General features: G+C 35.7%; 1 protein-coding gene across 2 annotated transcripts in view; it reads left to right on the forward strand.

Annotated features, from left to right (window-relative positions):
- Positions 1-15,397, forward strand: part of PLOD2 (procollagen-lysine,2-oxoglutarate 5-dioxygenase 2) — a 97,791-nt gene that overhangs the window by 35,892 nt on the left and 46,502 nt on the right. For both annotated transcript variants that reach the window (XM_037525831.2, XM_037525832.2), the window contains exons 2-3: positions 7,973-8,064; positions 10,182-10,318. In XM_037525831.2, coding sequence (XP_037381728.1) covers positions 7,973-8,064; positions 10,182-10,318 — 229 coding nt within the window. The remainder of the gene's footprint in view (positions 1-7,972; positions 8,065-10,181; positions 10,319-15,397) is intronic.

Consider the following 15,397-nt stretch of genomic DNA (forward strand, 5'->3'; position numbering starts at 1 on the left):
GGTAAATCAGATTGGAACTTAGGACCTCCTTATTTGGAATAATATGAAATAATGGCTCAGTAGGTTTAGCATTTTATTTATTCTACATCGACTCTGGTTAAAAAAAATATAAATGTAAAAAATTGGTAAGTACTACACAAAAACATGGGAGAATTTTTTTTTATAATTGCAGCATGTGAAAGGCCTTTCTGAATTGTGACACAAAACCTAGAAAATATAAGTTAATGACTAATTAAAAACTATACCATAGGAAAAGAACTTCTGCATGACAGAAATCATGTAGTCAAAACAAAGACAAAGATAAATGGAAATGGGAGGAAAATCTTTGATCCAGAAATTTTACTTGGAATTTATTCTACAAATACACTTTTCCATGTCAGAGTAAGACATAATTATGCTCATCATTTTCAATTGCTGATTTTCTTCTTTTTTTTTTTTTTTTTTTTTTAGTATAGCAGTGGATTGGAAGCAACTATCTGTCATTAACATGTTGGTTAACTATAGTTCATAGTAAAATGGATTATTGTGTAGTTGAATTCCATTAGAAAATATTTCAAAGTTAAGTAAATTTTATTTTTTTAATATACTTTTTTTAATACTTTTTTTTTTTTTTGAAGATTTATTTATTTATATAAGAACTGGGTACAGTCAGAAGCGTGGGAAGGTGAGAGACTTCACCAGAGCCAGAGCGGGGAGCAAAACAGGCAGACTGATGAAGTACACTGCTGAGGGGAGCAGTGTGCGCAGCAGGAGAGGACTGCGCGCCATGTGGGACCCCTTGCCGGTGGCTGCAGGCAGTTTCACAGCCCAGCACTCAACCCCTGCGCCACCGGGGAGGCCCTTTTTTTTTTTTTTTAAAGATTTATTTATTTATGCATACAAGAACTGGGGTACAGGCCAGAGGTGCGGACGTTGAGAGGATTCACCAGAGACAGATGTGGGTTTGCTCCTGGCCGGCTGGGAATCGAATCCGTGCTGCAGTGGCTGCGGACAGCTTCATAGGTTGTGTCTTAACCCCTTGCACCATGAGGAGGCCCTAAGTAAATTTATAAAAAGAGTTGTAAAATATAGGGTATAGGGCATTTGCTTCTATATGCATTGACAATGTCTTCATACATTCATATGAATAACATCTTTGATATCTCCTGGGAGTCAGCTGGATATCTGGATAAAGGGCTAGAAAATAATATCACTTCCTACTTCATCAGCTAGGTAAAAAAATTTTGAATTAAAAAGAGTGGGTCATGGGGCCTCCCCGGTGGCACAGCGGTTGAGCGCTGGGTTGCGAAGCTGCCCGCAGCCTCTGCGGCGCCGGTTCAATCCCCGGTTGCTCCCCGGCCTCCCGAAGAGGGTCCCACATGGCGCGCAGACCTCTCCTGCCGCCCACTGCTCCCCTCAGCAGTGTACTTCAGTCCTTCTGCCTGCTCTGCTCCCTGCTCTGGTTCTGGTGAATTCTCTCACCCTCCCACGCTTCTGACTATACCCAGTGCATGTATAAACAAAACAAACAAACAAACAAATAAATAAATAAATAAAAAACATGCCTCTATAAAAAAAAAATTAAAAAAAAAAGAGTGGGTCAGGAAAGAAAAGTAAATCATGTGTAGATATGAATGTAATTTTTAATCTCTACTTTGGCACAGTGAATACTAAAATGTCTCTCATTTTCTGGGGTGTACTCCAAAAAATACATTTCTCTTACATAAAGTTAAACATTTATTACAGTTTACAACACAAAATTAAAAATAAAGCCATTTTTTGGTTTTGTAGTAATTCTATAGAAGAAATCTAGTTGTAATCATCTACTTATAATTTTATATGTAAAAATTCTGTCTGTGTACTGATTCAGTTTTCTAGAAGTCTCTTATTTGATAACTTTGACTTGTTGAACAGTGGTGAAGTAGCAAGTTGTGGGGAAGGATTCAGTAGTTTCAATAGATGCCGTAAAACTATTAAGACTGCGTGGATGGCATGCTGCATAGGTAAAACATACTCATTTTATGCATGGAAAATACAGAACAAAATATTCTCTTTTTCAACATGTAATGTGTTCATGACATTGTGGCATGGAACAAGGGAAATTTTCACCATTCTTGAAGATGATGAATGAAAGTTTTTGTTTTTTTTTAAAGATTGATTTATTTACTCATATAAGAACTGGGGTATAGGCCAGAGGTGCAAGGCAGGAGACAGTGGGGAACAGAACAGGCAGACTGACTGAAACACACTGCTGAGGGGAGTAGCAGGCAAGACAGAAGAGGTCTGCTGTGCCATGTGCGCTTCTCCCTGGCCAGCTGGGGGATCAAACTTGTATTGCAGTGGCTGTAGGACAGCTTCATAGGTTATGTCCTAACCCCTTGGGCCACCAGGGAGGCCCAATGAATGAAAGTTTGACTTGTCTCTCATCAGTATTCAGTCACACAACTTTTGGTCAAGACAGGTTTTAATTTTGCATCTCACATTCATTTATTTTCATTCCTTACTTTCCATTAGGTTAGGCAGTCTTCTTCCAAGAGATTTTTCTTTTTCTATCCTGGTTCAGACACCTTACCCTCTCACATTTTCTCTAAGAGCACTCCTTGCTTACCTTCAAATCCTTCTCAAGGTATATTTGCTCAGGCCAGCTCTTCATTTGTAGTTGAATTAGCAGGAGTATATTAGCTCCTGCTGATTTTTTCTGATTATTAACCTTCCTGTTGGTGACCCTAATGATTCTAGCAGATCATTTTAGTACCTCCGTAAAATATTGAATAAATAGTAACCGATCAAATTTGTTTGAACAAACTACGTAATTTTGGGCCCATGTTTCTGAGGCGGGTGGCGATTCATACGCTCTGCAAAAGCATTTAGCCAGCAAATGAGTTACCCTCACACAAAGGAGATTCTCTTATTGCTGGTACATCTTTGTTCTGTGGAAGTTGCTGAGGCCTCTGAATCCTTGGAATTCAAAAGTTAAAGTCTCCTCTGACTGAACAGGGGAGATCTTTTTTTCCTATGGCATTAAATTAGCATTCAAGGTATAAATTTCATAACTTTTGAAAGAATCAAGTGTGTCTTCAAATCATAAATCCTGGAAATTAGTCCCATACTCTTTGTATTAATATTTGTAAGGAGAGGAAACACTCCTTTTCCAAGACAGAGCATTTATACTCGATGCTTTTAATTATATTTTATATCTGCTCAGATTTGAATGTTTGTGTACTCCCAAATTTATATGTTAAAATCATAATCCCCAAAGATGATGGCATGAAAAGGTGGAGTCTTTGGGAGGTGCTTAAGTCAAGAGGGTAGAGTTTTCACAAAGCAGATTACTGTTTTTATAAAATAGGTCCCAGAGAGACCTTCAGCTGCCTTCCACCAAGTGAAGTCACAGGAAGGTGCTGGTATGGACCAGGAGGAGGACCTTTGCCAGAGCTGGCCTGTGCTGAGGCTGTGATCTTGCACTTAGAACCTCAGAACTGTGAGAAATAAACTTGTGCTGCTTAGAAGTTCACTAGTTCATGGCATTTTGTTACAGGAGCCCAAACAGTTTTAAGATCTTATTGATACAAAATCTACATTTTCTGCATTATTTATTTTTTCCTTTAAAATGTTATGAGGTGGGGAAATGGTAAATATCTTTCTCTGGATATAAAAATTCTCAATGTATCAACTTTTCTCTATGTGGGGTAATGAATAACCAGATTTCCTACCATGTTGATCAAACTCAATGTTTACAAATTTATTTTTAAACATAGTAAGTCAAATATCACATAATTTTCTACACATAGACTCTACAACTTACAGTGAGATCACTCTTTTAAAGTTTGTTAAGATTTCTTTTTTGTGTGTTTTGACCAGCTCTCTAAAGTATTGGCTTATATTGAGCTTGTATTTTAAAGTTTGCAGGACATTTCCCCCCTCCTTCCAATTCTTAAGTCATGCTTTACTTACAATAATGAGGAATCCTTTGAGTATGTTCATTCCGGCATTTTTTTTTTAATTATTTTTTTAATAATTCTTTTTTTTTAATAAGGCATGTTTTATTTATTTATTTATTTGTTTGCTCGTTTGTTTTGTTTATACATGCACTGGGTACAGTCAGAAGCGCGGGAGGGTGAGAGAATTCACCAGAGCCAGAGCGGGGAGCAGAGCAGGCAGAAGGACCGAAGTACACTGCTGAGGGGAGCAGCGGGCGGCAGGAGAGGTCTGCGCGCCATGTGGGACCCTCCGCTGGTGGCCGGGGAGCAGCCGGGGATCGAACCAGTACTGTAGAGGCTGTGGGCAGCTTCGCAACCCAGCGCTCAACCGCTGTGCCACCGAGGAGGCCGTCATTCCGGCATTTGAATTTTGCTTTTTCTTTCTAAATTCCAGATATATTTGTTGAAATCAGTGTATAATTCTTGGCTACAATCCATGTCTCTGGATGTAGATTGAGAAGGCTGTGGGGGAGTAAGTTCCCTTTAATTTATTTTTCTCTATCATACTTAGATTGAGTTCTTTTTATTATTATTATTTTTTAAAGATCCATTTGTTTATTTATACAAGCACTGGGTACAGTCAGAAGTGCAGGAGGGTGAGAGAATTCACCAGAGCCAGAGCGGAGAACAGAACAGGTAGACTGACAAAATACACTGCTGAGGGGAGCAGTGGGCGCTGCAGAAGAGGTCTGCTGCACTCTGTGGGACCCTTGCTGGCGGCTGGGGATTGAACCGGTGCTGCAGAGGCTGCGCGCAGCTTCGCAGCTCAGTGCTCAACCATTGCGCCACCGGGGAGGCCCTAGATTGAGTTCTTAACATCTAAGTTTTGGATAGTCATTTTAAGGGAGAGTGGGGTGTTACTGGAGATATGAGTATTAAATGGAGATTTTGAATAGTTTTAGGCATTTCTTTTTGCAGATTGAATAGGTTATATGTTCATATTTATAAATGTTTTTCTAGATTATAGATAACTTAGGTAAATATAAATTTACTTAAAAACGACACTATTTATATCAAGATTTTCTTATAATTGTTTTGAACATTGGTTATAGAGGAGCCCTGAATTTTTGAGCAAAATATTAATAACCCTTTTGACTCTATCTGAAAATTTGTTTTTCATTAAATAGTAGCCACCCAATAGATAACTATGTCATATGCCATCAGAAGTCATGGGCTCCCTAGCGAGACATCAGGGAATCTTTAAAAAAGGCTCTTAATTTTAATATGTGTACAATTTTATTTTTTAAATGTGAAAACAAGGTCAAAATGTATATTGTAATTTGAAGTACTTATAAGAGAGGTGGTTGACTTTTTAGGTGCCTAAGGCCTGCAGAGCTCTTATTCTGGTCCTGCTTTACTTGGTATCTGGTCCTGCTTTACTTGGTATCTGCTTTACTTGGTATCCCTAACCCTAGGCATCCTACCCTTTGTCTCTTGGACCCATCTCTTCCTCCTTTATTACAAAAATTCTGAAGAATCTTCAGGTATCTCTATGAGATGACAATATTTTATTCCATGTTGAAATTGTGGTGTGAATCGCTTTTGAGGAATTTTTGTTGTAAATTTCTTCCAGTAATTCCACAAACTGAAATTTGATTCCTTGCCATTGACACTTAAATTATTTGTCATAGTGTTTGGCCGAATCAGTACTTAATAAAGCAACAGAATTGTGCAGAAAGACCATGATTTTGCATATTTTTTAGTAACTGTGAATTCTGAGTTCCAGTGCTAGATTCATTATCACCTAGGTGCAATATCCTGGAAAGTCTTGTTTTCTCTTTAGGCTTTGGTTTCCTCCTCTGTAAAATAAGTGGACTTTTTAGACTGCCCCTGAGATTATCATTTAACTTAGAATGGAATGATTCTGAGTCCATAGAGGAACACAGAATATGATTGCTTTATCTACTAAGTATTTATTTTCTGGAGTGTGTAGTTCCTATTTCAGATGAATGTACACTGCCTATAGTGGGTCAGGTATCACCAATTCCATTGTCAGGGCCCACAATTCACTAGGAGGTCTCAAAGGATTCAGAATATTGTTATATTCATGACTATGATGTATTACAGGATATGACACCAAGCAAAATCAGCAAAGGCAAAAGGCATGTGGGAGAAGTCCAGGGAAACCAGACAGTTTTCAGTTGCCCCTTCCTAATGGAGTCACACAGGATTTGCTTAATTCTTTCAGCGACTAATTATGACAACACACATGGAATATAATTTGTCAAGGAAAACTCATTAGTGACTCAGGGTCCAAGGTTTTTATTGTGGGCTAGTCACATAAGCATCCTCTATACCAAAGTTCTAAACTTCCAGAAGGAATGCAGGTGTGCAGTGTAAACGCATTGTACAATGTAGAAACACTGAGCCATCCTTATCAAGAATTGGTGGGAAATGTCCCCCAAATACAACTTTTCAGTGGCCAGCCAAGGACCAGTTCTTCCTAAGATTGAAATTTCAAGTTTGCTGCGTTATCTCTTTATTGCACATGAAATAAAATTCAAAATTTGCTTCTTGCCTTTTGATATTTCACTAACACAACAGGTCACAAGGATCACTGGAAAGAAATGGACTTTGAGGAATAACTAAGGTCCATACCTGCTTTGCTACTGACTTACTGAGGGACTATGATTAAGTTACTTAACCTATTGAAACATGTCTGCTTATTACTATTTAAACATACCTTCCTCATTAATGAATTTTAGATAGTAATGCAAGGTAGTTAGGGATTTTGTTGAAATATTTTTACAGATGCGCATGCAATGTAATGTCACTTGTCTCTGAATCTACTCATTCAACTCATGTCTGTTCTAAACAATATGCTAGGCTCTGGAGGTATAGTGCTGAACAAAAGATGTCTTGCTTCCTGGAGTTTGTATTCTAGTTGAGGATTAGAGGAATTTCTAATCTCACACGATGACATGCATCTTAGATGCAATTACAATTTGTGGTTAAGTGCCCTGAGAAAGCCAGAGAGCCTGAAAATACATAACAGATAACTGGCCTGTTCTAGTAGATCAGGGTCAGTCTCCCTAAGAAAATTACATGTGTATAAGAATGTCAAATTTGAACAGGTTCCTGTCAGGAGATCAGGAGGGACATTAGACAGTGGTCTTACATAGAAGCTTCTGGTGGGAGTGAACAGGCATCATTGAAAAATAATAAAATTATTAGAGATTAAGTAAAGGGGAGAGAGGAGGTGGATGAGATTGGAGAGGATAGAGTCAGTCAAGGACCAGACTAAGATAATGGAGCTTGGCTGCCATCCTAAAAATCATGGGAGGCCATTTCAGTATATTTGGCAATGGGGAGGGGTGAGAAGGAGGTTTCACATGGTTAGATATCTTAGTATTTTGAAAAGAATACCATATAGACATTTGTTTGAAATGGGTAATGTGCAATTCAGAGATCAGTGCAGAAGTCTTGGGGACTGCTGCTTATAATTTCAATTAGTATTATAACTTACTAGGAGATGGAGAGAAATGCATCTGTTTTTAAGTATTTGTTACCAATGCATCATAATTTATAAAAAACATTAGGATTAGTTTCAGGATTGATTTTTTTTTTTCTTTTTCTATGTTAGTGTCTTGATGCTTATAATATGCTTCCAGTCTTCATTGATGTTTGTAAAAATGCAGTGATGTTTTATAGAAGACAGTGAAGCTCATTGATTAGTTTAGTACTTAGGAGAGTGCCTTTACAGATAGAAATTTTGAGTACTTGATTAAGTCTCTCTCTTAGTGTTGGAATTTGCTGCAGAAGGCTTGTTTTTCCTTAAATACTTCTTTTTTACCATTAAAATGATTAATCATTTGATCGTTTATAATTAAGCAGTGATATAACTAATTTGAATTAACTTTTTCCAACAACTTTTTTGTTTAGCCTTATGTAAGTTAACTGATCTGTACATTCCTGTTTTTTAATGAAGTCTCTAATTGCTGTAGCAAGTTGTAAAGTTGGGGCTTTTAACTTCTTGGTAAACCATCTTACATCATTTCTTTCTGTCTCCCCAGATAAATTATTAGTCATAACAGTAGCAACAAAAGAAACTGATGGATTCTATCGATTTATGCAGTCAGCCAAATACTTCAATTACACTGTGAAGGTATGGTATGTCTTTTAATTCATATGTGAGAATGTGTGTCAATAGTACATTTTTCATGACATCAGCAACATAACAATCTCCATTGCACAAAATGAAGACAAAATTTGGTTCTGTACATTAATTTTATATATACTTGATTGCTTGATTTTATTTAATGTTTATTTTTTTGTGTAGAAAAACTGGGGTGCAGGCCAGAGGTATGGGGGTGAGAGGATTCACCAGAGACAGAGTGGAGAGCAGGAAAGGAGGATCTACTGAAATACATTGCTGAGGGGAGTAGCTGGTGAAACAGGAGAGGTCTGCTGTGCCATGTGTCTTAGCTCCCTGGCTGGGGGTCAAACTCAGTTCATAGCTGTGATAGCCCTAGGCCACCATACTTGATTGTTTTAAAGATGCTTTTAGGCTTTAGTAATACTCTGCCACTCATGTAATTTCTTTGTATTTGTTAATGCTTGTATAAACATGCTCTGCAAAATAAAAAAAAAAAGTTTATTTTTTCATATTTTGGGTCCACAATAGTCCATTAGCATCATCAGGGAAATAGAAATAAATATTTTCAGACTCCACCCCAAATCTGCTGTATCATCAGCCCTGGGAGTAAGATCCAGTAGTATGTGTTTTAACAAGCCCTCCATGTGATTTTCATGCACACTAAAGTTTGACATACTGATATGGTGGGACATAAACATAGAAAAGAGCTTAACACAGTACATGACACACAGTAGGCTCTGAGGTGTGGCGTGCCCAGTGTTATTGTAGTATCAAAGAAATCCAGAAAGATTGCAGACTGAAGTGTAAAAAGTCTCAGGGCCAGAGGAGGCCACTTTTTAGTACAAAAACTAATAATTATACTAGACTAGCCCCCGGTATGAATCCAGGTCCAGGTTGAGTTTGAGTTTTCTTGGCTAAAATTTCTCTCCAACTTTTGATATAGGAAGTGATGAGGTGATAACTAGAGATCTGAGTCTGAGATCCCATGAACCTTGCCAGCCAGGTTTATATTTGACTTAATATGACTAAATATATTTAGAAAATAAATATATAAATATATTTATCCTTTCCTTCTGTGTTTATTTTTAGTTTAATTCACTCTTAATGTTACAAACCTCTGAGTAAATTTTATTTGGGCAACTTCAGACTTTGTTATGAAGACACTTTGATACAAGGTACATGTGGTGTGGATAGGGGGTTGGGGGGGCATATGTTCCCTAATCCCTCATAGTCAAGGTATGTCTGTAATTTACTTCAGGAGCAATTTACTTCAAGAGGCAACTGCTGAGGCTAAGGCAAATAGTGAAAAGATAAGCTACAAAGTTGATTAGTTCTGCTTAGTTTATCATATTGACCAGATATTATTAAGCTTCTGAAAATAATGTAAATTCAAGATTTAGAAGGTAAAGAAGGCAATGTTTGACTTAATGCTCTGTGTTCCCTGACTCAACAAATTTTAAGTCAGTGTGAAAATCACGTATGGGCCCCAATTCAGAGTCTGAGCTTCATTTAGATTTCTTGCCAGATTGAAAACTGTTATGAAAATTGTCTTCATTTTCTTTTTCATTTTAGTCTGAACAAATAAAAGTAAAATATGAGAGATACTTGTGGTTCGCCTACCTGCACCTCCTTGGATTAGATTACTTTTGAAAGTGTGAAACTGGGGATGACATCTTATGGGGTGAATGACTTTGAAGAATTATTATTTTTTTGAGATTTATTTATTTATGCATGCAAGAACTGGGGGGTAAGCCAGAGGTGCAGGGGTTGAAAGGATTCACCAGAGAGAGTGGGGAGCAGAACAAGCAGATCTACTGAAATACTCTGCCAGAAGGCAGCAGTGAGCGAGCCAGGAGAGGTCTGCTGCACCATGTGGGTTGCAACCTGGCCTGGGATCCAAATCATGCTGCAGTGGCTAGCTATAGCTTGATAGCACCTTGGAGGCCCCTGACTTTGAAGAATTATTTCCTGACGTTGGCATGAAGTTTTTTTTCTGTGTAACATGTCTTAATTGGACATTTGAAGAGTAGTTACTGTGTAATACAGTGCAAGTTGCTAATGAAATGTGTTTTTTTTGCTATCATAATTTGAGTTTTACTCAGGGATGAAAGTTGATTTCCTTTTAGGTCCTTGGTCAAGGAGAAGAGTGGAGAGGTGGTGCTGGAATTAATAATATTGGAGGGGGCCAAAAAGTGAGATTAATGAAAGAAGTCATGGAGCATTATGCCAATCAAGAAGATTTGATTGTCTTGTTTACTGAATGGTAAGAAAAATAACCTGTGGATTTCTAAATCTATATTAAACATATTTTTAAAAAGATTTGAAGTTCATATTTATAGTTCATATATGTTTCATCATTTTATTCATCCAAATCATTGTTTTAATGGGTAAATATTACTCAGTTTTGAAACCATAGTCTGAGGTAGTTATGTATAGTTATCAAATTTGATAATTTATCATAAGCACTACTGAGAAAGTGGCATGAGACAACTTTTTTTTTTGAAACTTATATTTTAATCTTAACTTAGAGTTGAAATAAAAGCCATGTTCAGCTTTATTTATTTTTAATATTTATTTATTTATTTATACAAACACTGGGTACAGTCAGAAGTGCGGGAGGATGAGAGAATTCACCAGAGCCAGAGCAGGGAGCAGAACAGACAGACTGACGAAACACACTGCTGAGGGGAGCAGTGGGCGGCAGGAGAGGTCTGCACGCCATGTGGGACCCTCACCCAGTGGCTGGGGATTGAACCGGCGCTGCAGAGGTTGTGGGCAGTTTCGTAACCCAGCGCTCAACCGCTGCACCACCAGGGAGGCCCTGTTCAGCTTTATTTTTAAAAAGAATAACTCAATAGATTCTGGTCAGCCAGGAGGTAATGTATGTTAGACATAGATAGCTTATGCTATTAAGAAAAAGAAACCTTTTGAATGTATAAATATGTTTTTGTATATTACCTTTCTCTCCCTCCACATAATTTGGAGTGTCTGCTTATATTGCTTTAATAATGTCAAGTTTTGATGAGACATTAGTGATTGCTACCTTCCATTTTCTCTGCCTTTTAAGTTTTTTTTATTATTGGTTGCTCCCTTTAAATCTCTTTGCGTTTTTTTCCTCTTAGGAAAGTTTCCTTATCTTGCCCTCAATTTGAGAATCCAAAAATGAAATTATTTTAGATGAAAGTAAGAACCATGATTTTTATGCGAATGTCTAAATAAAAAAAAGGGCCTTGACATTTGCATTTTAAATGAGATGTGTTATGGATGGTGTTAGCTTATATACTGGGTCACTTTCTACAAAATCTATTATGATGTATTTTTTTACCCATGAAGAAAGAGTGAGAAGCTCATAATAACTATTTAGACTAAAGATCTAGTATGTTTTGGTTTAAAATTTCTGTGTATTTGAAACCATTTAGGTCAACTGGATCTTGCTACATGTGTATTTTAATTTTGATTCTGAAGGAAAATCTCCTTGTAAAAGTTACTGAATGTAGCTGTAATGCTTTTAGATTCTCAAGCTTCTTTTTAGGTTTTAGGAAGAACTCCTTTCCCTTTAACTATACCCTCCTATATCACTTCTCCTCCTTCCTCCCCCATATAAGATTTAGTCTTTGCGGTAACTAGTTTAATAAGGACTCTGGTCTCTTCCTGAGAGAAAAGTAAATTGTAAGATATCTAAAAACTGCTTGAGCTTGTATTTATTTAAGTGATGCTTTAAGACCAGATTGACAAAAGGGACAATAAAATTTTAATGGAAAACCCAGAGTATGCCAAGTAATGGTAGTATTGGGGAATATATCAAAATACAACAATCAAAAATTTGGACAAATCCTCTTAGGGAACAGTCAGTTAACTGAAAATATGGAGGCTCAACTCATCCAGGTCATTGTCAAAGAAGAGTCACTAACAATTTCCTCCATCATCACCTACCATGTTTGTGCTTCTGGAAAATCCCTCTGATGATGGTAAGGTAACCAAGGTAAAGAGAGATGAGCAATTGGTGCCATCTTAAAGCTTTTTCCCATCTTATTTTTAAAATAACATTCTTTAAAAATATTAGAGTGATCAAGAGATTTGAAAATCCTGAGTAAGTTCTGAGACAAATGAATTATATTATAAGCTATTTGAAATGAGATATTCAAAAGAAAATTATTACTATCCTAACTAAGTTTACCCCTGGGGTTTAGAATTCAGAATTTATTAATTTTAATAAATTGAACAAATTCCTCTTTCTTAAGTGACTTTAGCACAATATGAATCTAGTAGTTAGTTCTATCAAAACATAGGTCACTACTATATGAAACTATGTACAAATTTATGTACTTAGTGGTTTAGATAGGCCTTTAAAAATTAGCTTTATTGAGGTATAATTTACATACCATGACGGACACTAAAATTAAGTGTAAATTTTAACAAATTTTAGTAAAATTACAGAGTTGTGCAATTATCAACTCTACTTAAATATAGAACATTTTTAATATCCCAAAATGATTCCCTGTGCTTATTTGGATACATTTTTATAAATTGATTTAAAACAATTTCATAACATTGCTTCCTTGGCAATATGTGTTCTAAACTGACTTTTGGGTGAACATTTAAAGTTAGAGGCAGATGTATATAAATAGACTCTGAAGGGTAAGATATATCACTTAATTTAGATACTGGCAGAGATTTGTAGTCTCATCTCAAAAGTAAAGTTGAAGCTTTACATATAAAAAAATCACCAAATTTTTTTCAACTTATTTCAAACTGCAATGTGTGTGTGTTTTGTTGCAATCAAGATGGTTTGTAAAGCTGACAGTCTTCCTTTGATTAAAACAACTGCCAATAATTGTAAAGAATTTGGACTTTTAATGGACAAGGTACAATGAGTTTTTTTAAAATAGATTCATAAAGATTTTGGGGACAAATACTATAACTTGGTAACTGCATATTTCCTTACAGAGATAAATAACTGCAAATTATTTTTAAAATTCACCTTAGTCAAGGGTACAGAACATTTTGAAGTACTTTGCATTACTTTCAGAACTACCTTATGAATCTAATAACCTTTTAAAGCATGTATTTCTTTTACTCTAGTCAAGTTTAAAACAGATGATCAGAACTATTATATAGTTATCATTTTTAATAATATATAAAGTAATATGTAACAAAAATGGTTGTGTTATTCTGATTAAATTAAAAATATATGCAATATCCCTATAAACTTGTGCTGTGCTGGGTACAGTAAAATGTAAACCAGCAGGGTTCATAAACTAAAAAGAGCATATAGTGTAATACTTTCAGGTCTAAGATAAATATCTAATAAAAACTGTGGTTTATTTTATTATTTTGTCTTTTAGACTTAAGAATATCTTGTTTAGAAGAAAAGTAGTTAGGAATAAAGGCAGTACAATTATTTGAGTGTGAATTTGGAAGGAGCAGAAATCTACATTTTTTGGCACCTCTGAATGAAATGCCATTATCAGAATGTGGGTATATTACATTTTGAGAAAGTCCTACTGTATGAAATATTACTGGCCTCACCAAAAAGAATATTTCCACTATGAAAATATTTACCCAAGGATTATGGTATATAGAAATTTCCAAGTTTGTAAAGCATTTGTTTAAGGGTAACTATATGATTTTGATATAAGATAAAGGAATTAATTTTTAATTTATAGACTTTTGCTAATTAATGGTAGCACTGATGAAGACTGAACTTAAAAGACTGGTATGGTAGCCAATACTACTAAAGTTGATATAAAATTAAAATCAATATAAAGTGAAGCCAGTGTTTTAATAGTTTCTAGCTAACTCTAATCTGGCATATTAATTTAAAATGAATAAATGCTGGCTGAAAAATGAAGGGATAATACACAAATCTCTGCAGTCAGCATACATAAATAATTGCTTTGATTGTACAGTTGACCTTTAAACATTGTGGACATTAGCAATGCTGCCTCCCTATCCCCTAATCAAAAATCCTTGAGAAATTTATCCCCTCTGTATCCTTGGGTTCCACAGCCGTAGTTTCAACCCTCTGACATTTACAGTAGGTTGAATCTTTGGATGTGGACCCAAGGATAGAAAAAAATCCTTTGGTCAGTGGGTCCTTGAACCTCAATGGTCAAGGGTATGTGGCTAACTTCATTTATGCTCAGTTATAATTGTTTTCATGTTATAGAAAGTGAAGCTAAGGGTTGTACCTAATTTGCATAGTGTCAAGGCATAAAGCAAGGAATAAGTATATATTAGGTAACAAAGTAAATTGCATTAGTAGAAAGAAACAGATATTGCAAGAGGGAAAAATAAGGTGGATAATTTGAAACTATTTTTAAAGATTACTTTTCTTCCTTTAAAGAAATAAAACAACTAATAGAGTTTGGAAAGAACCCTGGATTTCTAAATCTCAAAGATTAAAATTATTTAAAAGGTTGAATTTTGATAGAATCCATGGAAACTATGCTTTGCTTCTGATTTTTCATGTCAGTCAATACTTGTTGCATTTAACTTCTAATTAAAAATTGTGCTAAAAAAGTGAGATTGGTAAGCTCATTTTTCACCTTGCAATCATACTATTTGGATTTTTGTAGCCAAAGCAATTTTAAATAGAAATATCTTCATGATCTTTGAAAAATTTTAAATAGGTTCAAAGAACCATTCTAAAGTATATAAACATTGAAATAGTTATTATGTGAAAATAATTTTTGCTTTCCCCTTATGCCTTGGAATAATTGCTTTTTGTTATAAAGGTAATGCATGCTGATAAAATATTAACATTTAATATTTTCATGCTATTGACTTCTGTTAATAGTTTGTCATAGGCTGTGTCATAGGCTCTATTCACTCTGCCCATCATTAGGGCTACAGAGACAGAAAACTTTCACTTCCCACAGGTGCACTAATAACTTTGAATATGTAGTACTACCTGCAGATTTACTGATTCAGCTTGGCCCAAGTCTCCAGTCTTTCAATTCTCTGACATAATAAACTCTTTTTCTTCCATCTCCAGACAGTGTGTTGTGGTTTCTGTGTAATATGCATCACAGTCTCTGTCTCAGAATGTTTTGCTATCATGGCTCCGTTACCCATAAAACTGGTCTTATTTCCTAATCTTTTATATTAAAGAAATTATGTAAAGTACTAGTAGTCTTGAGGAAAAATAACCTGGTTTCAAAAGAGGATTATTTTAGGGAGCAGAATTTTAACATGGCTATACTGATGAGCTCATTTGTATTGGTTATACTGATGAACTCATACTGATGAGATCATTTGTATTAATAAGACAAAAGGGATTGTATTTTTGTAAATACGATTTCATGAAGTCAGATTAATTCTGTTTTATAAAGAAATGGGA

Source organism: Talpa occidentalis, unplaced genomic scaffold (genome assembly GCF_014898055.3).
Source record: "Talpa occidentalis isolate TD23 unplaced genomic scaffold, MPIMG_talOcc4v2.1 talOcc4.4, whole genome shotgun sequence".
NCBI classification, from domain to species: domain Eukaryota; kingdom Metazoa; phylum Chordata; class Mammalia; order Eulipotyphla; family Talpidae; genus Talpa; species Talpa occidentalis.